Source organism: Struthio camelus, chromosome 29 (assembly GCF_040807025.1).
Source record: "Struthio camelus isolate bStrCam1 chromosome 29, bStrCam1.hap1, whole genome shotgun sequence".
Classification (NCBI taxonomy): Eukaryota; Metazoa; Chordata; class Aves; order Struthioniformes; family Struthionidae; genus Struthio; species Struthio camelus.
Genome location: NC_090970.1, coordinates 3,417,434 through 3,440,717, shown reverse-complemented (window position 1 = coordinate 3,440,717; position 23,284 = coordinate 3,417,434). Strand labels below are relative to the sequence as shown.

General features: G+C 53.5%; 1 protein-coding gene across 1 annotated transcript in view; it reads right to left on the bottom strand.

Moving 5' to 3' along the window:
- Positions 1–1,339: 1,339 nt before the first annotated feature.
- LOC138062746 (olfactory receptor 14J1-like) overlaps positions 1,340–23,284 on the bottom strand; it is a 38,762-nt gene continuing 16,817 nt past the window's right edge. Inside the window, exons 5-8 of the mRNA XM_068921753.1 lie at positions 5,417–5,567; positions 4,530–4,545; positions 3,283–3,408; positions 1,340–1,597 (exon numbers count right to left, since the gene is read on the bottom strand). Of these exons, the coding sequence (XP_068777854.1) occupies positions 1,340–1,597; positions 3,283–3,408; positions 4,530–4,545; positions 5,417–5,567 (551 nt within the window). The remainder of the gene's footprint in view (positions 1,598–3,282; positions 3,409–4,529; positions 4,546–5,416; positions 5,568–23,284) is intronic.

Below are 23,284 nucleotides of genomic sequence, written 5' to 3'. Positions count from 1 at the left end.
CCCCAGGAGGCAGGCCACAGGGACACTCTGGGTCCCTCCTTCTGGTGTCCAGGAGATCCCCTACCCCCAGCCTGCCTGCAGCCCCCCGGGCCAGCCCCTCTCTCCACAACACACCAAGACCCCCTGCCCTGGGGCTCCTCCGGCCGCTCCTGCTGCCCCAGGGGCACAGCACCCTGCCCTTCCTGGACACACAGAGAAACACGTTCCTCTTCCTCCTTTATGCCTCCTTGCCAGTGCACAATTGCTCCTTTCCTCTTCTCCAGGGACCTCCCTGCTCTCCACAGAGCCTTTCCCCACGTCCGTGTGTCCAGGCTGGCCTGCCCGGCCATTCCTGGACCCTCCCCTGGGCTCCCCGCAGGGCCCTGGGCTGGCGGTGCTGCTGTGCAGAGGGAGTGGGCTGTGGGGCCACAGGGCCATGGGATGACTCCACACTGGCTGGGGTGGTCACGGTGGGAAGCAGACCCAGGTGGATGGCCATCATTGCACCTGACAACCCCCCCCCCCGCCCGCCAACACCGAGGGGTCTGTGGCCATGGACGATGCTCTGAGCAATCACAGGGCATTTGCAATGGCTCAGGCTGTGTTCAGCTGCGTTCCAAGATCCAGCCCATGCTTTTTCATTGAAGGTGACATGAAGGACTCTCCAGGCTCCCTTCCTGTGCCTGCGAGATCCTCACTGACTGTAGTGGGATTTCAGAGCTTTCACTCACCTGTACATTCATTGGTTGGGCCCTTTACCTTTTGGTGCCTCCAGTTGACTTTGTGAAGCTCCATTCACTGCCCACCCTGAGGCACATAGTACCCTTGGAGATACCCAATGCTCTCCTGGAGGCTCCATACTGCCTTAGAGAAGGACAGGAATCCGTCTCCAGCCCTGTCGGATGGGAGAGACCCCTTGACCATCCATCACCTCCAGGAGCCCTGGGCACCCACAAGTGACAGCTGAATCCCACCTTCTTTCACTAACACATCACCTATGAGCTCATCACCTTGAGCCCATGGAGAACCCTGGAAAAGCATCGGGGTCTCTCAGGGTTGAAGTCTTCAAGCACATTTTTGACTCCAGCTTTGGAAGGAGAGCCCAACCTGAAAGCATTGCACAGAGGAAATCCTCTTTTATTAGAGCTAAGCCAGCTCTGACCCTGTGACAGACATGTTGACAGGAGACCTCTGTGTTAAATAGATGGGGTTGATGCTGCCGGAGAAGTGGGATGAATTCAAACCTGTACAAACATGATTATCACAGAGAGAATGCCCAAAGCACAACAGTTGTTTGAGACAAATTAGAAACCAGTTTTGAAGAGGGATTGCCAGTTTATTCCTGCTGAAATAGTAACATTTAAATCAGTTTCCCCAGTGCATTCTTGAGCTCCTTGTTCCTCATGCTGTAGAGGAGGGGGTTCACTGCTGGAGGCACCACCGAGTACACAACAGCCACCACCAGATCCAGAGCTGGGGAGGACATGGAGGGGGGCTTCATGTAGGTAAACATGTCACTGCTGAGGAACAGGGAGACCACGGCCAGGTGCGGGAGGCACATGGAGAAGGCTTTGTGCAGACCCTGCTCAGAGGGCATCCTCAGCACAGCTCTGAAGATCTGCACATAGGACAGCACAATGAAAATGAAACACCCAAGGAATGAAAAAAGACCAAGCACAATAAGCCCGACTTCCCTGAGGTAGAAGTCTGAGCAGGAGAGCTTGAGGATCTGGGGAATCTCACAGAAGAACTGGTCCAGGACATTGCCTTGGCAGAGAGGTATGGAAAATGTATTTACAGTGTGCAGGAGAGCATTGAGAAAACCACTGGCCCAGGCAGCTGCTGCCATCCTGACACAAGCTGTGGTGCCCAGGAGGGTCCCGTAGTGCAGGGGTCTGCAGATGGCAATGTAGCGGTCGTAGGCCATGACTGTGAGGAGAGAATACTCAGTCGACAGGAAAAAGGCAATCAAAAATATCTGGGCAGCACATCCTGCATAGGAAATGGCCCTGGTGTCCCTCAGGGAATTGGCCATGGATTTGGGGACAGTGGTGGAGATGGAGGCCAGGTCGAGGAGGGCAAGGTGGAGGAGGAAGAAGTACATGGGGGTGTGGAGGCGGTGGTCGCAGGCTACGGCTGTGATGATGAGGCCGTTGGCCAGGAGGGCAGCCAGGTAGATGCCCAGGAAGAGCGAGAAGTGCAAGAGCTGCAGCTCCCGTGTTTCTGCAAACACCAGGAGGAGGAACTCCTTCAGGGAGCTGCTGTTGGACATTTGCTGTGCCCTTGCTTCAGGACATTGTCCAAGGAGGAAAAGGCATTGACAAGTTAGGAACAGGCTTCTCTGAGCCAAACCCATTGCCCTCCTCAGAGCAACCCCCACATTGCCTCTCTCCTTTACCTTGTTCAGCTCCCTTCCCTCACCTCTGCTTTGGGCTGAGTGTGTGGCCTCTGCACGAGCAGGGGCCTCTGCCCATGGGCTACAGAGGAGTCAGCCCTGCTCCACCTGGACCTGTAAATGGAGGTGTCAGACTGTCCTGTGCAGTTGGTGGAGATACCTGGGGATGGGCACCCTGACCTGAGTGAAGCTGCCTGTATCTGAACCAGTCGCACCAGATCCCACTCCAGCATGGGAGAGAAACAGTGCAGTGAAGGCAGGGGCTGACCCAACCCTTCCTCGACCTCTCTGCCCCACTGACATGGACCCTGCCCTCACATCAGTTCACCCTCTGCACTCTTTCTTCAGGCACTGTCAGGGGAGTGGGAAGTTCCTGCCTCCGCTGCAGCTGAACCCCCTCCTTAACCCCACCGAGCGTGAGAGCAAGAACCAGAGCAGCACAAAGAGGTGAGGAAACTGTGAGGACTACTGTGACGCTCCGACCACAAGGAAAGCAAGGAGCAAGACACAGACGGGCTCTCAGGAAAGCCTTCAGCTCACCCAGCTGTGCTCACCACCTCCCAGACAGCAACCAGAGCAGGACAGTCACTCTCAGCCCCTTTGTCCCACAGTGAGAAACAAAGCTCTGCTGGAGGTCGGGCTGCTGAGGAGGGGGCTCATGCCCTGCACCCCCTGGCCTGGAGGGCAGAGGCTCTGCTGGGTGGGAGAGGAGACACAGAGGGGCTTCCTTAGAGGAACACGTCTGCACGGAAGAGGTTCACGGGGAGGTCTCCACATTCCCCCTCCCACAGCATTCACGTTTCTAGCTTCCTCTCTTTCACTGATCAGATCTTCCCTGCTCAGAGCTTTTCCTCCTGGGAAATGGCAGCTGCTTCTCTATCCCTCGTCTTCTCCCTGTCACCGCTCACAGACCCCATGCAGAGTGGGGAAAGAGTTTTCGGAGGTTCCTCGCAGACCTCTTGATCTCTCTCTGTCAAGTCTAGGAACGTCAGTCTGTTGTCCAAACCTGGCAGCTCCTTTTCCAACCCTCCCACCTGCAAAAAGCAGGAATCGGAAAGCAGAGACTCAGGAAAGCTCCTGATCTTCAAGGCAACCCCTGCCATGAGTGACCCATCAAAGGTCCCTTGGAAATACCGTGGGGGTGAGCTGGATCTGAGAGCAGCCCTGACCCACACAGCACCCTCTCGATAGCAGAATGAACCTGCTCTGAAGGTGGTCGCTCCTTCCACCCAGACCTTCTCCCCACAGCACTGTGGGGAGCTCCCCGGGCAGGCTGAGGGCTGACCCACACAGGCAGCAGAGTCACTGCCCCGGGCACACAGCACCCTGGGGTGCAGGGATCTGCTCTGAATTACAGCCCTGCGCACAACTGGGGGCGCTCCCTGGCTTCACAGCCCTGCACCAGCCCTGCAAGCAGGTAGCCCTCATGCCCTGTCCCTCTGACCATGTGGCAGCGCATCCCTGCTCTCAAGCACCTCCTGCTCCAAACAGCAGAAGCTGGGAGAGCCACCCGGACAGATGCTCTCAGCTGTGGAAGGTGCCAGCTGCAGAAGAGCCCTCCAGGAACCACAGCAGCGGTGCCCTGCAGCCAGAGACTTACTGTGTTAGGGGCTGTGAAGGTTCCTCCCTGCAGTGAGCTCTCAGCCGTCCTCCCGCTCCCAACTGCCTTTAACTTCTGAGTCACTCATCTCCTCCTGGCCCCTGCAGGCAGTGCCCTGAGTCTTGCTGCTCCATTCAAAGGAGCTGCACCTGGACAGAGCTGTCTCTCTGCAGCGCCTGCCAGGTTGCCCTGGGCTCCGGCAGTCCCAGGAGCCAGGCCCAGCTCAGGAGCAGAGGCCCAGCTGAAGACGTGACTTTCTCTGTCCCCTGTGCGCCCTCGAGATGGTTCCAGGGCTCCAGGGCTCACAGTTCCTGAAAGGCAGCAGACTGATTCCCCCCTGACTGATTCCTCATGCTGTGATCTTCTCAGAGGCACCGCAAGGCAGGGGGAGCCATCTGCACACACACAGTAACAGCTGACACAAGAGACCTTCAGTCTAGGGGACCTTCAGAAACTTGGGGAACAGGAACCTCATGGAGTTTTCCATGGAGAAGGGGCAAGTCCTGGCCCTGGGGAAGGATAACCCCCATGCATCAGGGCAGGTTGGGACCTTACCAGCTGCGGTGTGACCCTGAGGAGAAGGGTGTGGGCGCTGTGAGAAATGCCATATGAGCCAGTGGGGCACACTCATTGTGAAGAAGGCCAGATGACTACGGGCTGCCTTAGGAGGAGCGTGGCCACCCACACAAGGGGCGCCATTATCCCCCTCAACACAGCAGACCTCCTGCAGGCAGGTGGGCTTGGAAGAGACTGTGAGGTTACTGGTAAAGGAGCCGCTGGTAGGCCAAAAGTCTAACAGGTGGGGACATTGTGATGAAAGCCATTGTTTCTCAGAAGCTCCTTGGATGGTAGGAGGCATATGGCTGTAAAGGTGAAAGTGACGTCCCTTCTGTCTCTGCAGGTGATGGGCAAGCAGCAGGCACATTGCTGGGAAAGTGGCTGTGAGGTCCCTTCTGTGCAAGCATCTGGTAGACCATTAGGAGGCCCATGGATTGGATGTGGCAGCAGCTCATTTGCTTGGATGCTCATGGTGAGGTCACTGCTGCCTGAGTACCCAATAGGCTACCCACAGGCACAGGGCTAGGGTGCTGATTTGGTGGTGTCTCCTGTCTTTGCAGGTGATAGGCCAGCAGCAGGCACAAGGCTTGGATGTTGGTTGTGAAGCCCCCTCTGCCTTAAGACCTGACTGGATAACAGCAGGCACATAGCTGGTCACGTGCATGAGAGAAGCTGGAGGGCCAGCAGTAGGCCCCTTGGCTTGGTGGATGATTGTGAGGTGACTTCTGTGTGAGCAGCTGAGAGGTGAGCCTTTGGCTGCGGCCTAAGGCAGGTGTTTGTGAGGTCACTTCTGCCTGAGGATGTGGTTAGACAGCAGGCGCAGAGCCTGCTGACCCAGAGCCTGCAGGCACAGAGCCCTCGCCCTGCTGCAACGCTCTTCCCACTGCAGCTCAGGAAACTGATGCAGCCTTTGCAGATCAGGACACTTGTCTGGCTCCTGCTGCTTCATGTTGTCTACCAGGACCTCCAGGCCCTTCTCTGCCAAGCTGCTTTCCAGCCAGTCAGCACCCAGCGTGATGGTGACGGTACTGGATTCTGACAGAGTGAGAGTCCCACAATCTCCAAGGCCAGTTGGAGGCCCATGGCTGTGAAGGTGACTGCGAGGTCACTTCTGTCTCTGCCAGTGATGGGCAAGGAGCAGGCACATGGGTGGGACCTCACAATCAACAGTGCAGGTGTGTCCCCTTTGCCTGCCTCTCCCCGGCCTCCCACTCGTATCTCATCTTGGCTGCGATGAGTGGTGGTGTGATGTGCTTCTTGTCCTCAGAATGGCTCCTTCCACATGCTGGCCAGTGAGGTTCCTGCACAAGAAGTGACCTCACTATGAACGTCACAGCGGTGTGTGATGGTGCACTCCTCCCTGCCCCCGATGTGCTCTTCCTCCCCTAGCCTGACCTCTTCGGAAACAGCACCTGGACAGGGGCTGAGCATGCACCAACTAAAATCCATCTAGAATGCAAATAGGACTATGAGTCCATCCTCTTTACCTCATAAATTGGGGGCTACGCAGAGCCCATTGAGCTCTCCCGCATGGTGACAGGCTGCACGGCAGAATCTCCCCTTGAGCGGGGATGCCTCTCAAGGTTACCCCTGGAGGTCAAGACATTCCTTACCCGCGTCACATCCTCGGTAAGTGACACTGAAAGCATGCTAAAGCTTTGTAACTTTCTCAAGTTACCTCTCTGCTGGATTGTGCATATAATCGTTAGACATAAACTGTTGACCACGTCTGGGAGTAAGTTTGGATCCATTAGGTCCATTCTGAACCTCGTGACTCGGCGGGAGGGTCTACTAGACACTTTTGTGTGACCCTGTCCTCCACATAGTAAATAACCATGTGAACCGTACCATTTGACCCCTGTTAAGTCACTGTCTTATTTACGCTTTTACTCTGTTAAATCACTGTCTTGCCTCCACACATGTGGTGGGACAACTCATATGGCAGGATGGAAATGGGCTCCTGGGGAAGGCAGGCTGGGACAGCGAGGAGGTGGAGGTGTGCCCTGTGCAAAGGGGTGGCCAGAGTGCACAGAGCTTTGCCTTGGAGATGGTAACGAGCCAGTCCACAGCACTGCACAAATGGACCGTAAAGCAGGTGGAAAATGGGCTGTACCATTGGGCCAAAATGCTGTGATCAGTGGCACACAGCATCCCTCAGGGATCAGCAGGTAGGGCAGCACTGTTTAAGGTTTTTGTTAACATCCTGGACCATAGGATGGAGCACACTCTCCGTGTGTTTGTGGACTAGGTGCAACTGGGGCAAGCCTCTGACCAAGCTTGTGTAATTCCCTTGGAGTGAGTGGGGGACGGGACTACATGACGTCCAGAGGTCTCGTCCACACTAAGTGCTGTGATTCAGTTAATCTTTACCTCAAGAGCTCTGGAAAGACAGAATAGTGAGAGGAAGCAGAAAGGACAGGGAGGCAGAAGAAGGCAGAGGAAATAGGTCTCTCTGAATAAAGTAGTTGCTGAGAACAAAGCTTCTGCATTCAGAGGGTTGGTAGAAAAGGTATTGGGCTGAATAACTGGACACAAATATCTATACTCCACTAGAAGGAGGAAATACTGCACTGCATGCACTTGGTGCTGCTAAAAAGAAAGACAAGATTCATTAGAACTGGTAAAACATACTTGACCTTCTGGAAATGGCTGTGTGTTCTTTTCAGTTTTGGCATAGAGTTGTTTTTTGGATAGGTTTCAAGTTACAGCTAAACATTTTGATTCAGGCCTTTATTCGTTTGCCCACATATGGAGGCTGTTGCTGCCTGAGATGCCCTGGGATCACTGAGTTCCCATGACTAGAAAGGGAAGGGCAGACACCTGGGTTAGGCAGAGACATCTGCCCTGGAGGGGTCAGGCATGGGGTGAGATCAGTCTCAGCCCTGTTGTCACCTCAGATGGGGTCGCACTTCACTGACGGTGCAGGGAAGGAGAAGGGAGTGTGGCTAGACTCATTGGGACACCTGTAGGACGTCACTATGACACAGGTATATTGAGATTTGTGCCAATCTGGCCATTTAAAAATACAGTTTGCCCCTTACTCTTTATCATTCAGGTGCTTCTCCACTCCCTAGTCGCTGCTCTGAGCTTCAGGGAGTCGGAAGCTTGCCTTCGTCTTTCAGCAGTCTCATTGTCTCTTCAACCAACTCCTTCACTGTGTTTCTGTCTAGCCTTGCCTATCTGTTTGTCAAGAACATGTCAAGGAAGGTTATTCCTTCCAGCCTCATGGACCGCCCTGGAGGCAACTTGCCCTTGACATACACTTGAGGATTGTATGTTATTTCTTAGGACACTGCATCATGTTTCTTTGTGTTGGATCAGAATTGAGATACATGCTTCTGTGTCTGTTTGCAGTTGATTTTCTAAGGAAAGCAGGTGGGAATTGTTGCCCAGGAGCTGTAACATTCAGCTACAGGCTTGAGTGGGAAAAGGCTAGATGTTAAGCCGAGTGAGGGAAGTCCCCAGGGGCCGAGGAGAGAAATGTGAGGGCTGGGGAGGTGGGGAGGAAGGTTGTCCATACATGTCTCCTATCCAAAATACTGCTTTTCCTAGATGTGCAGGCTTCATCAAGGGACCCTGTGGGTCAGTGTGAATTGGAGGAGGTGGGTATCACTTCTTCTGAAACCTGAAGACTGAAGAAAGTTTGAAAAGCAGACATCTCTCAGGTGCTCCTTGAAATCTTCCTCTTTTCAATGCCCTCCTCAAAACTTGCCAATTAGCCACAGCAGAATAGAAGAACTGAAGAAAAGGATGTAAAGAGACAGGGGTTGTTAGGGCTTTCTGCATTTTAATGACCCCTCGAGGGTATTTGGTGCTGAGCCCATGAACCTCAGATGCTGAGGAGAGGCTGAAGAAACCTCTCCAGAAGTTGAAGGGAGAAGAAAATCCCAAGTTTCTTGGAGTGTTAAGGAGTCCCACTGAGGGCCATTACTGACAAAGCCTCCCCAGGGGGCTGATGAGAGCACAGAGCTGGAGGCCCTGATTGCAGGTAGGCCAAGGCAATGTGCAGGTGCCTCTGTGATGCCAAGTCAGCCTTGATGTGTGTTCTCAAGCAGATCAACCAGGCCCTGACCCCCAACCCCTGCACAGGGTGATCCTTTCCATCACGCACTGCTCATGTGGGCAGTGTGCGGGTGGGCGTATGCAACGCCCAGTGCAGGACCATGATGTGGCACCTCCTGGGCTCCCAAGGGACCAGGAAGCAGCAAGGCCACAGTGCTTTAAAGAAAGGGCGTGTTCTTGTGGGCCTTGGTGGCAGAGACACCAGCCCCAGCCAAGAGGCCAAAGACCTAGCTCCGCTGGGAGCTTTCAGCCTTGGCAGTGTCCTCTGCCATCTCCACCACAGGCCATCCTACACTGCCCCCATGACTGCTGCTGTTTCCCTGCAGCCTGTAGACTCCCAGCCTCCTTCTGCACCTTGCTCTCACCCCAGGATCTCCCTGCCTCTACTGATATCTTCCTGTCCTCACTTGCTTTTCCTGGAAACACAAAGGCAGGGGCTGATCACAAGAGTCCCTCTGCGTGGCCTGTAGCCCCACAGCACTACCCTTCAAGTGACATTTTCTTTTCCTAAAGTCACATCTAAAGCCCACAAGCTGCTGTGTGTGGCTTTTTCTCTTTCTCATGCTGTTTCCCACTACCAAGAAATACACCGTCATCTCTCGTACCACCCTTAAAACAGCCATGGGCTACTACTCTACCATGCCTCGCCTCCATTTCAGCAGGATAAAGAAGCCCAGGTCCCTCTACCTCTCCTCATGGGTGGGGTTATTCCCACCTAGGCGCAGGACCTAACACTTCCCTTGCCAATTTCCATGAGGTATCTGTTGTCCAAATTACCTTTGTTTCTCAAGATCCTTCTGGGCTGAAGCTACTCTGGGTCCAAACAAAGGAAAACAAAACAAAACAAAACAAAACAGTGCCAAAGGGTTAAGGGCAAACAGAGGTGGGCCAATTGTATGGGAAGGGATCAGGATGGGAAAAGAAACAAACTCAGAAGAGAGGAAAGAAAAAAAAGGAAACTGAAAGTGAAGGAAAGGATTGATGAGGGCTGTTCTGGGGATCCCTGCCTAGAAGCCCTGGATCTGAAAACCTCTGAGTGGAGGAGGACAAGAAAGCTGGCCTACCTCCACTCTCACAGGGAACCTGCGTGCTTTCCCTGACATCAGCAAGAGAAGATTGAGAATGGGAAGAATTGTGGACACCTTCCGGGTGGAAGGGAGCTCAGGAGGTCTCTAGTGCAATCTCCTTGCTCCCAGCAGGGTCAGCTCTGGGGCTCAGACTAGGTTGCTCTAACCTTGATCCAGTCTGGTGTTGGAAGCCTCCAAGGGAGGAGACTGCCCAGCCTCTCTGGGCAACCACTTCCAATGCTTGACCATCCGCGCAGTGGAAAAGCTTTTCCTTGCCTCCTGCACAAATGTCTCTTCTTTCCACTTAGGCCCATTGTCTCTTGTCTTCTCACCATGCACCCTGGTGAAGAGCCGGCCTCCATCTTCTTGAGGACCTCCTTGTAGGCTGCCTATGAGATCCCTCCAAAGCCATCTCTTCTCCAAGTGGAACAAGGCCTATTTCCTCAGAGCTCCAGCTCGTCGACTATTGTGAGGGCCCTCAGCTGAACTTACTCCCAGTTATCAACCTCGTTCTTTCTGGGGGCCCAAAACTGGATACAGTGTTCTATCTGGGATCTAATGAATTCTGACTAGAAGGTGATCATTTCCCTTGACCTTTCAGGCTATCCTCCTGGTCCTACAGCCCACCATACTTCTGGCCTTCTTTGCTGCCAGGGAACACTGCTGCCTCATCTTTGGCCTCCTCTCCACTAGGACCCTCAGGTCCTTTTCCACACAGCTGCTCCCCAGGCCCTCTGGCCCCATCCTGTAACACTGTGGGGTGCTGGTTTACTGCAGGAGCAAGAGCTGGCATTTGTCCTGGTTGAATTTCTGGAGGTTCCTGACAGCCCATGCCTCCTGCCTGTCTAGGTCCCTCTGAATGGCAGCCCTCCAGCAAAGGTCTGGGCCCCCCTTGACCTCCAGCCTGGGGTCATCTACAAGCGTGAGGAGTGTTGCCTCCTCTGTGTCACTAATCAAGAAGATAAACAGGACAAGTTCCTGGAGAGATCAGTGGTGCTCCCCTTCTCCCTGGCCTCCAGGAAGAGCACTACACATTCACAACTTCCCTCTGTGTCTGATCAGCCAAGCAGCTTTTTACCCATCCGGTTGTCTGCTCTTCCGGACTGTAGCGTTCTAACGTGTAAGCAAGAATACGGTGGGAGACAGTGTCCAACACCTGGCTAAAGTCGAGGTGAAAGACATTCTCTCTTCTCCATCCACAAACACAGTTATTGAATCATAGAAAGCAATCAGGTGGGCGAAGCACAGTTTACCCTGGGTAAGTCCTTACTAACTGTTCCCTGTCACCTTCTTCTCCTTCACGTGCCCAGAAATGTGATCTGAGAAGATTCACTGCGTGATGTACTCCTCACCAAAGGGAGGCTGAACTGCCTGCAGCTCCCCAGCTTGTCCTTGTGGCCTTTCTTGAAGATGGAGGTAACATTTCACAGAATCACAGAATCACAGAATCGTTTAGGTTGGAAGGGACCTCTGGAGATCACCTAGTCCAACCTCCCTGCTCAAGCAGGGTCACCTAGAGCAGATTGCCCAGGTTCACATCCAGACGGGTTTTGAATATCTCCAGCGAAGGAGACTCCACTACCTCTCTGGGCAACCTGTTCCAATGCTCTGTCACCCTCACAGTCAAGAAGTGTTTTCTCAGGTTCAGGTGGAACTTCCTGTGGTTCAGTTTGTGCCCATTGCCTCTTGTCCTGTTGCTGGGCACCACGGAGAAGAGGCTGGCCTCATCCTCTTGACACTCCCCCTTCAGATACTTGTACACGTTGATGAGATCGCCTCTCAGTCTTCTCTTCTCCAGGCTGAACAGGCCCAGCTCTCGCAGTCTTTCTTCATAGGAGAGATGCTCCAGCCCTCTCATTATCTTTGCAGCCCTCCGCTGGACTCTCTCCAGCAGTGCCATGTCTCTCTTGGACTGGGGAGCCCAGAACTGGACACAGTCCTCAAGGGGAGGCCTCACCAGGGCTGAGGAGAGGGGCAGGAGCACCTCCCTCCACCTGCTGGCAACACTCTGCCTCATGCACCCCAGGAGACCATTGGCCTTCTTGGCCACAAGGGCACACTGCTGCCTCATGGTCAACTTGTTCTCCACCAGCACTCCCAGGTCCTTCTCGGCAGAGCTACTTTCCAGCAGGTCAACCCCCAGCCTGTACTGGTGCATGGGATTATTCCTGCCTAGGTGCAAGGACCTTGCACTTGCCTTTGTGGAACTTCATGAGGTTCCTCTCTGCCCAACTCTCCAGCCTGTCCAGGTCCCTCTGAATGGCAGCACAGTCTTCTGGTGTGTCAGCCTCTCCCCCCAGTTTAGTCTCATCAGCAAACTTGCTGAGGGTGCACTCTGTCCCTTCCTCCAGGTCATTGATGAATATATTGAACAAGACTGGAGCCAGGACTGACCCCTGGGGGACACCGCTAGCCACAGGCCTCCAACTTGACTCTGCGCCATTCACCACAACCCTCGGAGCTCGGCCATCCAGCCAGTTCTCAATCCACCTCACTGTCCACTCATCTAGCCCACACTTCCTGAGCTTCCCTAGGAGGATGTGCTGGGAGACAGTGTCCAAAGCCTTTCTCCAGTCAGTGGGACTTCGCCCCAGCTCCACAACCTTTCCAAGATGATAGTGAGTGGCCTTGCTGTGACAGCAGTCAGCTCTCACAGCATCCTCGTCTGCAGCCCATCCAACCCCATTGGCGTGTATAGTTTGAGTTCTCCCAAGTCATCCCTCACTAGCCTCATCCACTGTTGGTGGTTTTTGTCCTCTGGAGTCTGGAGCCAAGGCACAACAGCCTGGGAGACCTTGCTTGGGAAAACTGAAGCTAACAAGGGGTGGAGTTCCTCCCACCTCTCTGCATCTGCTGCTACAAGGTTCCCTGCCCCATGTAGCAGTGAGCCCACCTTTTCCTTTGGGGTCTTTGATTCTTACTGAGGCAGTAGCAGCTCATCCTCAGGCCCTTGACGTCCCCTGCAAGTGCCAATCCTAGGGGAGCTTTTTCTTCCCTAACACCCCGCCTGTGATGCTGGACAAAATTCCTAAATTTCTCCCTTGCAGCCTCTTTCTCCTCCTGCTTCCGGGATGCTGCCTGACTGCCCTGGAGCTAAGGTGTGAGGTCTCTGTTTAGCCACGCTGGTCCCCTGAGGTATCTGCTAGTTTTCTTTAATATCAGGATCAACCATCCTTGTGCTTGGCAGGTGCTGTCCTCAAAGACCTGAGCTCCTGGCCCTTCAGAACTGCCTCCCAGGGGATCCCCTGCCAGTCCCCAGAAGAGGCCGAATTCTGCTCCTCTGAAGTTAATGTTCTGCACTCCGCTACTGTCCTTCCTCATTGCCCTCAGGATCTGGGAATCCACCTTTTCAAGGTCACGGAAGACAAGGCTGACACTACCTATCCCATCCCTGATCCATTCCTCCCTGTTGGCAATTTTCAGATGCACGAAAGCATCACCCTTACTGGCCCATCTGGCAGCTCTTCAAGGAAGTTGTTCCTGATGCCCTCCAGAAACCTCCTGGACTGCTTGCACCCTTGACCTTCCGGTTAATGTCTGGGAGATTAAAGTCCCTTGCATAAGAACCAGGGCCTGTGATCCACAGACTTGCTCATATTGCTTAAAGGAGAGGAGAGGTAGAAGAGTTAGAGTGCAGAGACATGAGTGGAGATCTTGGTGTGATATGCTTCTGGTTTATGCAGCGCACTTGAATGTAGATGGGATGGACTTTCCCTAAAGGCAGTGATGGGATTTAGTTTTTGGGGGACAGGCAGGAAAAGTAAGAGACCCTGGGGTTTTTGGCCAGCAAGCACTCCAAAGGGGCATGGCTTTCCTGTAGATGCCATGGTGTCTACTACAAGCATGCAGTTGTGCTGCACAGCCCAAGCATGTGACATGGCTCTGCCAGCCTATTTCCATGTCACTGCAACAAGTGTCTGCACCGAATTACATGAGCTGTTTGTAACATTGGGATCTTCATATGCCTCAGCTTTCTAGTGAGTGGGATCTAGCAGTATTAGGGAATTTGGGGTCATTCGAAATGGCCAAGGAAATTCCCCACCCGGCCCCCACCTGACACTGCAGAAGGATGCGGGTCTCCCAGTTGCTCCATCAGAGCAAGCAGACACTGGCACATGCTTTGGACCACTTCTGCCTCTTCCAATATCCCCAGGTGTTTGCATGTGAGCAACTGACTCCCACCCACTATCTCCAGGGATTATAATGGGAGCTTAGAGAAGGGGCTTGCGTGCAGACACATCTCTGCTGGGCCCACTTCAGGTTGGGCAAGGGGAATCCCACCTCCTGTGTGTTTCTGGAGTTCAGGGGAGGGATCTGAATCCCACTTCAGCCCCGGGGCTTCTAAACGGGCATAAGAAGCCTAGATGGACTAATGTGAATGAAAACCTGAACCATGGGAAAATGAACTCCCTTCTTGGCCCCTCTCTAGGAGTCCTGCCTAGTTAAGACATGGAAATGGATTTCCAAGGCAGGATGTTTCCACCTCTCATAGATAACCATCCTCTGATGAGACAAATGCCAGTGCTGTAACTGGTCTCCCTGTATTTTTTAGAGACGAGCAAAGGTGATTATTTAGGTGTTCATCAGTGAACATTTCCCGGGAGGAGGGAGCCCAAGGGACAGAAGCTTCTACCTTCAGCTGGGCCCCTGCTCCTGAGTGGGGCCTGGCTCCTGGGACAGAGGGAGCTCGTGGCAACATGGCAGCAGTGCCCATGTGCCCAGCTGTGTGCAGGAGCAGCTCCTCTGCCAAGAGCAGCAGGGCTCCGGGCACTGCCTGCTGCTGCTGAGAGGAGCTGCGAGAAGGCAGAGAGAAGTGGAAGGCAGTGTGGAGTGGGAGGACGGCTGACAGTTCACTGTGGGAGACATCTTCCCAGCCCTTGACACGGTAAGTCTCTGGCTGAAGGACAACACTGCAGAGGTTCCTGGAGGGGTCTTCTGAACCCCGTTCACCCCATGACAGGTTTTTTAAAGATCTCTCTCCCAGCTTCTCCATTGTGCAGGGGAGGAGGAGATGCTTTAGAGCAGAGGTTCCCTGGCACGCTGTCACAGGGACGGGGCATGCTGCTACCTTCTCCCAGGGATGGCTGCAGGGCTGTGAAGCTGGGACATGCACACAAGTCTGCCCAGGGCTGTGATTCAGACCAGTGTCCCTGCCCTGCAGAGGAAAGTGAAAAAGGGACTACTGCAACGGGAAGGAGCTTTCCTTCCAGGGCTTTCCGTTTTCTATTCTTTTCCTAAAGTTGACAGGGAGGAAAAAAAAAGACAGTGTTGTCTAGTCTGGCAAGGACTTGTGACTCACAAACCTTCACCCTCTGAGATCAGGAGGTCTGTGAGAAAGCTCAGCACACCCTCTTCAACCCATACCTCAAATTACAGCAGCACCAGCATCACCTTTATGGGCTTCCCCAGGGTTTATGTGACTTGCTCCTTAGGACCTGCAAGCACAGAGATGCCCCTGCCCAAATCCCAGTCCCAGAAGGTTTCTGTAGAACACAACTGAACACACAGCAGGTAGGTTGGGGTCTGTGATCACTGAGAGGGAAAAGGTGTAGGAACAGAGAAAGAGCTCCCAGCAGGGGCAGCTGCAGGCAGCAGCGATGGGCAGGGAATGAGAGGGAAATGCTAACAGAATTGTCATGGGAGGATGGATTTTCAGAAGTCATGAGCAACAGAATTTTGCAGTTCTGAGCAAGCTCCCCGTGTCTCCTCTTCCACCCAGCAGAGCCTCAGCCCTGACAGCCATGGAGTCCAGGGCATGAGCTGCCTCCTCTGCAGCCAGACCTCCAGCAGAGGAGAGGGGCATCTCTCCTGCCACCGGTTCATTTCATGCTCCCTAGCAAAGGGGCTCGGAGCACCTGCCCTGCAATGTTGCTGTCTGTGAGGCAGCATGGCCAGGTGGGCAAGGTGAAGGCTTTTGTGAGTGCCCGTCTGTCTCTCTGCTTGCCTCCCTGGGCAGCAGGATCATGGTGCTGCCCCTTGTTTCCCCTCCTCTCCATGCTGCTCCTGTTCCTCTCTCAGGCTCCCTGGGGTTGGGGGGTTTCAGGTGCAGTTCAGACACTGACACTGCAAGTTCGGCAACAGAGGGGTGTGCATGGCAGTGAGTTTTTCCCCTGCCTCCTCCTGACCTGTGGAGCTCCAGGAAATGCAGTCCGTGGGACTGGGGAATGAGCTGGCTCTCCCTGAAGGAGAGCCCGTCTTCAGTCCTAACAGTCCTTTGTTTCCCTGTGGTGTCCCGCCAGGCTGCGAGCTGCCCTCTCGAAAGGCACCGCTGTCTCTCAGCTTCTCTCTGATAGCTGACAGACCTATCAAGAAGGTTCAGAGATGCTGAGAGTATGGAGAAGGTGTTGGGAGGCTGTAGATGGGCAGCTGCAAAGAGCCCTGAGTGTCCTTGGCCAGAAGGGGAGTGAGGAGAGCTGCCTGAGGTGCCTGGAGAAAGGGTGAGGAGTTTGGAGATCTGCCCCTTGAAAGTGCACTGCTCTGCTCTCAGCAGGGGCTGGTTTATTTTAAGGGTAACATCATCCTCCAGCTGAAAGAGATGCTAGCACAGGACAGCTTAGGAACAAGGCTAATAAATGAAATGTCCTCACTCTGCCCCAAGTGACAGTGGATGCTTTCCTCTCCGGACTCACAGCAGAAATGCTGAGGATTTCTACCTTGGGGTGACAGGGGCATCTCAGAGAAAATAAAAAATATTTTAAAAAATCCCTGAAACTAATTTCTGCAAAACTCAGACGATGGACTTCATTTGACAGAAATTGTTCACCCCCGTTCCCATGTACCCCCTACTGTACATGGGAGGCAATGTGGTGCCTTTAGTCAGAAATTGAACACTTTATTTGTTTAATTGTTTATTTTTAAAATTCTTTTCTAACTAGTCACTATCTTTTTCTCCCTGCACAGTTCCCCATACTCAGGGGGAGCAAAATGTCCAACGACAGCTTCCTCAACGGGTTCCTCCTCCTGGCCTTTGCAGACACACGGGAGCTGCAGCTCTTGCACTTCTCGCTCTTCCTGGGCATCTACCTGGCTGCCCTCCTGGCCAACGGCCTCATCATCACCGCCGTAGCCTGCGACCACCGCCTCCACACCCCCATGTACTTCTTCCTCCTCAACCTCGCCCTCCTCGACCTGGCCTCCATCTCCACCACTGTCCCCAAATCCATGGTCAACTCCCTGAGCAACACCAGGACCATTTCCTACTCAGGATGTGCTGCCCAGCTCTTTTCCTTTGTCTTCTTATTTTCAGCGGAGTATTCTCTCCTCACTGTCATGGCCTACGACCGCTACGTTGCCATCTGCAGACCCCTGCACTACGGGACCCTCATGGGCACCAGAGCTTGTGTCAAGATGGCAGCAGCTGCCTGGTCCAGTGCTTTCCTCAATGCTCTCCTGCACACTGTAAATACATTTTCCATACCTCTCTGCCAAGGCAATGACGTGGACCAGTTCTTCTGTGAGGTTTCCCAGATCCTCAAGCTCTCCTGCTCAAACTCCTACCTCAGGGAAGTGGGGCTTATTGTGGTTAGTGTCTGTTTAATGTTTGGGTGTTTTGTTTTCATTGTGCTGTCCTACGTGCAGATCTTCAGAGCTGTGCTGAGGATGCCCTCTGAGCAGGGAAGGCACAAAGCCTTCTCCATGTGCCTCCCGCACCTGGCCGTGGTCTCCCTCTTTGTCAGCACTTCATTTTTTGCCTACCTGAAGCCCCCCTCCATGTCCTCCCCAGCTCTGGATCTGGTGGTGGCTGTTGTGTACTCAGTGGTGCCTCCAGCAGTGAACCCCCTCCTCTACAGCATGAGGAACAAGGAGCTCAGAGATGCCCTGAGGAAAGTGGTGTCGTGGACATTTTTCAGCAGTGATAAAAGTGCCATTTCTCTCCACAAATGACTTCCACTGTGTGCCATAACAGGACTGAACTTTGTTTGTTCACTTTAGTTTTCTGATTACTGTTATTACTGTTCTTGCCATAATTTCTTATCATATTGCTACATAAATGCTTAGATTCCCTACACCTTTCCTGAGACTACTCTGTCTCCCCTGGTGCCCATATCATATTGTGTCTAACACTGGGTCAGAGCTTACGCCCTCCCAGTTATCTCTGGAATAAAGTAGGTTCCTCCTGCTGCAGTCCCTGAAGGCTGGGCTCTTCCTCCAAAGCTGGTGTCAAGAAGAGGCCCAAGGAATTGCGTCCCAGAAGGGCCTGCTGGGCTGGCTTCTCCATGGGTTCAGGAGCAAAAAGCTCATACTCATGTAATGACCTCTTAGAGACCAAGGGCTGCATTTAGGACTCGGCCACCCATCGGTGCCCAGTGACAGCAGGGGGGATGAATGGTCACTGATTGACATGCCCAGAGCTGTCACACATGTTCAGGCACAGTGTCAGATGCCTGTCCTTCTGGAGGGGAAGCTGGGGCTGCCAGGAGAGCCCAGGGGGATGTCCTGGGGCAGCGTGTGCCTGGGGTGGGCAGTGAGTGGAGCCTCACAAAGGGAGAGATGGTCCAAGGTGGAGTCACCTCAAGGGAAAGCACTAAACCCAGGTCTCCACAGGCAAAGGAGGACTCTGCAATCCCAGGAGAGACAGTAAGGACCCAGCTGGCATGGGGAAGGCAGACTAGAGAGTGATTCATGTCGCTTTCTGTGAAATAGCAGGGGCAGGATCTAGAGGTGCAGCTGGGCACAGCAAGTACCCCTGGAAATGCTCCCTAGTCCCTCCAAGCACTTGACACATCAGCAGACCCCTGGAGGGAGTAGAGGCCGTGATCCCCATTTGGTTGGGTCTGCTTCCCATCCTCACCAGTACCACCAGTGCAGAGGTGCAGAGTCCCTCCACGGCCCTGTGGCTCCACAGTGTGCTTGCTGTGCAGAGCAGCACTGTCAGCTCAGGGCCCTGTGGGGAGATCAGGGCAGGGGGTGTGGGAATGGCAATGAGACCAGAGGAGGGGTTGGGAGAGATCAGAAGGAGGAAGTGGGACTGGGCTTGGAAGTTTCTTGGAGCGAAAAATGCTGACATTTAATTTAAAAACAAACAAACAAACATTCAGAGCGTGGGTATATTAAAGTGAGCTCACGATGCTGAGCCAGAAATCTTTGCAGTCCTGGCCCTCTGCATGGCTTGGGAAGTGACTAAAGAAGGATTAATGCTCCCCACCCTCCCCGCTCACAGTGCCATGGTCCCTCCTGAAGGGTGGCGCCAAAAGGAAGGCTGGGACCCTGTGTCAGAGCTTGCCTTGAAGGAAGCAGGACCCAGGAGCCGTGTCAGGTTGCTGCTGTCCCTCAGGCCCTGTCCCCCGCACATGTCCTCGCAACAATCTCCCCCAGCCTGCATGCTGGCCCTTACCCCAAAAGTCACCTCCAGACAGGGCTCCACGCCCAGCTGGAGGACTGGGCATTCAGATATGACCCTTGGGAGGACAAGTCCTGTGCAGGACTGAAAGGGAGCGTGCAGGGGAGGTCCTGGGGACAAGCACCGCAGCTCCTGGTGCCCTCTCTCCTGTGTCACCATCCTCTCTCAGGAGCACCTCCAGGTGCTTCATTCCCTGCCTGGGTGCGGAGAGGAGCTGCTGAAGATCTCCTCTTCTCACCCCTGCTGCCCCCAGCTCTGCCCTGGTGTCAGCCCACAGGCTCTGCCTTGCATAATGTTATGTCTCCATACGCTCTCCTCTAAGACCACATAGGGACGCATAGTGCATAGCTCTGCTTGGAGCTGGCCACCATGACTTGCCTGCACAGTCCCAGGAGAATCTAGCAAGACTGTGCTTGGAGACAGGGCTGTGATTGTCCTCAAAGTTGGTGGGATGGTCTGGCTCGGGGCTCAGGGCTCGGGAGGAGGAAAGGGCAAGAGATAACAAGGACAAGCAGCAGTAAAGGAAATTTCAAATGAGTTTAAGGGAAAGAATAATAGTAATAACCATGAGAGTGGAGCAGTTCTGGGGCAGGGGCCAGGAGTTCTTCAAAAACTCTCCTGGAGAAAGCACTTACCAACCTGATCTAACTGTAAAGTTCGCCCAGCTCAGAGCAGATTGTGGTCCTGGAGGTCCAAAGTGGTCCCTCCCAATCTAAATGCTCTAGGAGGAAGGAGCTGGAAGGTGGAGTGAGGGGCAGGGGACACGGTTGTGGGGTTGAGATCTTGCTGGCCTTTGTAATACCTGGTCGACCATGTCCTCGGAGTTACACAGTGAGTTCATCCTCAGAAGGAGTCTCTGCACCATGGGCAACAGGAGTCCAACCAGGGCAGGGAGACTGCAGAAAAGTTCTCAGGAAGACGCCAGGCATTCAGCCCTCTGAGTCCCATCTCCAGGGCTCATGGGTTACAGGGCATCAGCAGGGCTGCACCAGCTGCAGGGAGGGCATCGCTGCCCGAGGCAGGAGCAGATCCCCCTCTGCCCTCCCCTCTCTCTTCACCCCCCAGAACAGAGATTGTGTTTCCCGTGCTGGCCCTCCCTGCCAGGCTGTGTGACCACCCAGAGGGGACACAGACTTCACGCTAAGGAAATGTAGGAGAGCCCAGGCTCATCTAGGGGAGTGGGGTCCCTCCACACCTGCTGGGTGGCCAGGGTGCAGGCTGCAGACCCCACTCGGTTCCCCGCAGACCTCCTGCCTGGGGCTGGAGGGTGCCCAGCAGCAAGGCAGGCCCCCGCGGGGGGTCTAGTGCCATTGGGGTGGTGACCTCTGGAGCAGCCTCTCTCTGAAAGGGACTCAGGAGCTTCTCCACCTCCGTGTTAGTGGCAAAGGTAGTGTCCCAGCTTCTTCTCTCTGCAGAGCGGAGGATTTAATTCTCTGGAGAACAGGAAAAAGGAAACCCTTTTGTCCACAGGACTTCTACCACCCTGTCAAGCTTCTACCGTCTTCTCTTGTTGTATCACCCCTGAAATCCTTTGGCAGGGACATTTTTTTGGTTTCTGACCCTACTTCTGACCCTGCTTTGAGCAGCAGCAGGTTGCACTACAGGCTTCCTGTGGTCCCTTCAGCTTGAAGTATCCTAAAAGCCTGTGCTCTCAGGCCTCATTTCAAGCACCGAGCAAATGTTTCTGGGACATGTGTCGTTTGTGCTTTATGTGACCATCTTGAAGAAGGCAGGTGAACACCTCCTCCTCCCCGGTGACTGTAAGGGCAGCCTGGGAGGCACTGCCTCCGGCATATCTACATTACCCCTGAACTTCTTTGCATCCACCTTTAAGTCCATGGCCTGGATCCCCTCAGAGGTGAGGGGAGAACAGCAGGCTTTTCTGCAGTGTGATGTCTCTACCTCTGCAATTTGCACCTCGAAGTAGATGGTGCCATCCTCCCCTTTCTCAGGAACTCAGCCTGGGTGGGGATGGGAATGTGGAGGCTGTCTGTCACTGCAGTGACCTTGAGATGATGGAGAGGTAAGAGCAATAACAGAATCACCACCATATATTCCAAAAGGAGCTCTGCAGAGAAAGACCTGGGAGTCCTGGTGGGTGCTTGTGCTTAGACACCTGAGCTCTTCCTGAAAAAAAAAACAATTTTCAAAGTTTTGTTTTCTTTTGTTTTGTTTAAAAAAGACTACATTTTCATCAGCTGAAATGATTGATTAATTTTAACAAAATGTCAGTGCTTTCTCAGGATTACATAATGGAAATGTTGACGAAGGATATGAATCTTAGGAGAAGTAATTTTGACCTACCCCAAACTTCCATGACCACTGCTCTTATGCTGTGGATTTAATCTCAGAATCTTTTCACGTATTTCCACATGTCCAGATTACATTCATCATTTCTGAGGTCAACTTTGCATCAGACGATCTGGGCTTATGCCCTTCCCATAGTTTCCCAGTTTTCATCCTCCCCTTCCTCTGTATCATTCAGGTACTTCTCCACTCCCTAGTCACTGCTCAGAGCTTCAGGGAGACTGAAGTTTGCCTTCTCTTTCAGCAGTCTCATTGTCTCTCCAACCAACTCCTTCACTCTGTTTCTAACTAGCCTTCCCTAGCCATTTGTCAAGAATATGTCAAGGAAGGTTATTCCTTCCAGCCTTGTGCACCTCCCTGGAGGCAACTTGGCCTTGACATGCACTTGAGGATTGTATTGTATTTCTTAGGACACTGCATCATGTTTGTTTGTGTTGGATCAGAATTGAGACAAATCCTTCTGTGTCTGTTTGCAGCTAATTTTCTAAGGAAAGCAGGTGGGAATTGGTGCCCAGGAGCTGTAACATTCAGCTACAGGCTTGAGTGGGAAAAGGCTAGATGTTAAGCAGAGTGAGGGAAGTCCCCAGGGGCTGAGGAGAGAAATGTGAGGGCTGGGGAGGTGGGGAGGAAGGTTGTCCATACATGTCTCCTATCAGAAATACTGCTTTTCTCAAATGTCCAGGCTTCATTAGGAAACACCACGGTTCAGTGTGACCTGGAGAAGGTGGGTATCACTTCTGAAACCTGAAGAATAAAAAAAGCTCGAAAAGCAGACGTCTTTACTTTTCAGGTGCTCCTTGAAATCCTTCTCTTTTCAATACCCTCCTGAACACTTGCCAATTAGCCACAGAAGAACTGAAGAAAATGATGGAAAGAGACCTGGGTTGTTAGGGCTTTTTGCATTTTAATGACCCCTCAGGTGTATTTGGTGCTGAGGCCATGAACCATGGATGCTGAGAGGAGGCTGAACAAACCTCTCCAGAAGTTGAAGGGAGAAGTAAATCTCAAAGTTTCTTGGAGTGTTAAGGAGTCCCACTGAGGGCCATTACTGACAAAGCCTCCGCAGGGGGCTGATTAGAGCACAAAGCTGGAGGCCCTGAAGGCAGGTAGGCCAAGGCAATGTGCAGGTGGCTGTGATGCCAAGTCAGCCTTGGTGTGTGTTATCAAGCACAGCGACCAGGCCCTGACACCCAGCCCTTGTGAAGGGTGGTGATTTCCCTCACACATTGCTCAGGGCTCTTTCTGGGGGTCAGTGTGAAGGTGGGCATGTGCAGCTCCAACTGCAGGACAACAATATGGCATCTCTTGGTTCCCCGTGGACAAGGAGGCAGTAAGGTCCCAGTGGTTTAAGGAAACTTCCTCCCAGAGGCCTTAGTGGCAGAGACACCAACCATAGCCAAGAGGCTAGAGACCTCGGTTCTGTTGGAGGCTTTCAGCCATGGCAGTGCCCTCAGACGTCTCCACCACAGGCTGTCCTACACTGTCCCATGCCTGTGCCTGCATCCCTGCACCCTGTAGACACCCAACATGCTTCCTCCCCTTGCTCTATCCCCGGGATCTCTCCATATTTACTGAGGTCTCTCTATCCTTGCTGGTGTTCTTTGAAACACAAAGGCATGGGGTGACCTCAGAGGCCTCTGGGTGACCTGTTGCATCACAGCACTACCATTCAAGTGACATGTCTTTTTCCTGAAGCCCAGGCTGTACCTCTCAAGATGCAGTTTGTGACCCTTTCCCCTTTTCATGTTCTTTCCTAATACCAACAAAAGCTCCATCCCCTCTGGAACCACCCTTCAAGCAGTCCCAGGCTACTACTATATTCCATTTGTCTTTGACACTTCACCTGGCTGAAGAAGCTCAGGTCCCTCTGCCTCTCCGTACAGGCCGTGGCCTTCAGGCCCCCAACCCCCATCTTGGCAGACCTCCTCTGGACCCTCTCCATGTTCCTCCCCATTCCTCCAGCACTGGGCAGTCCA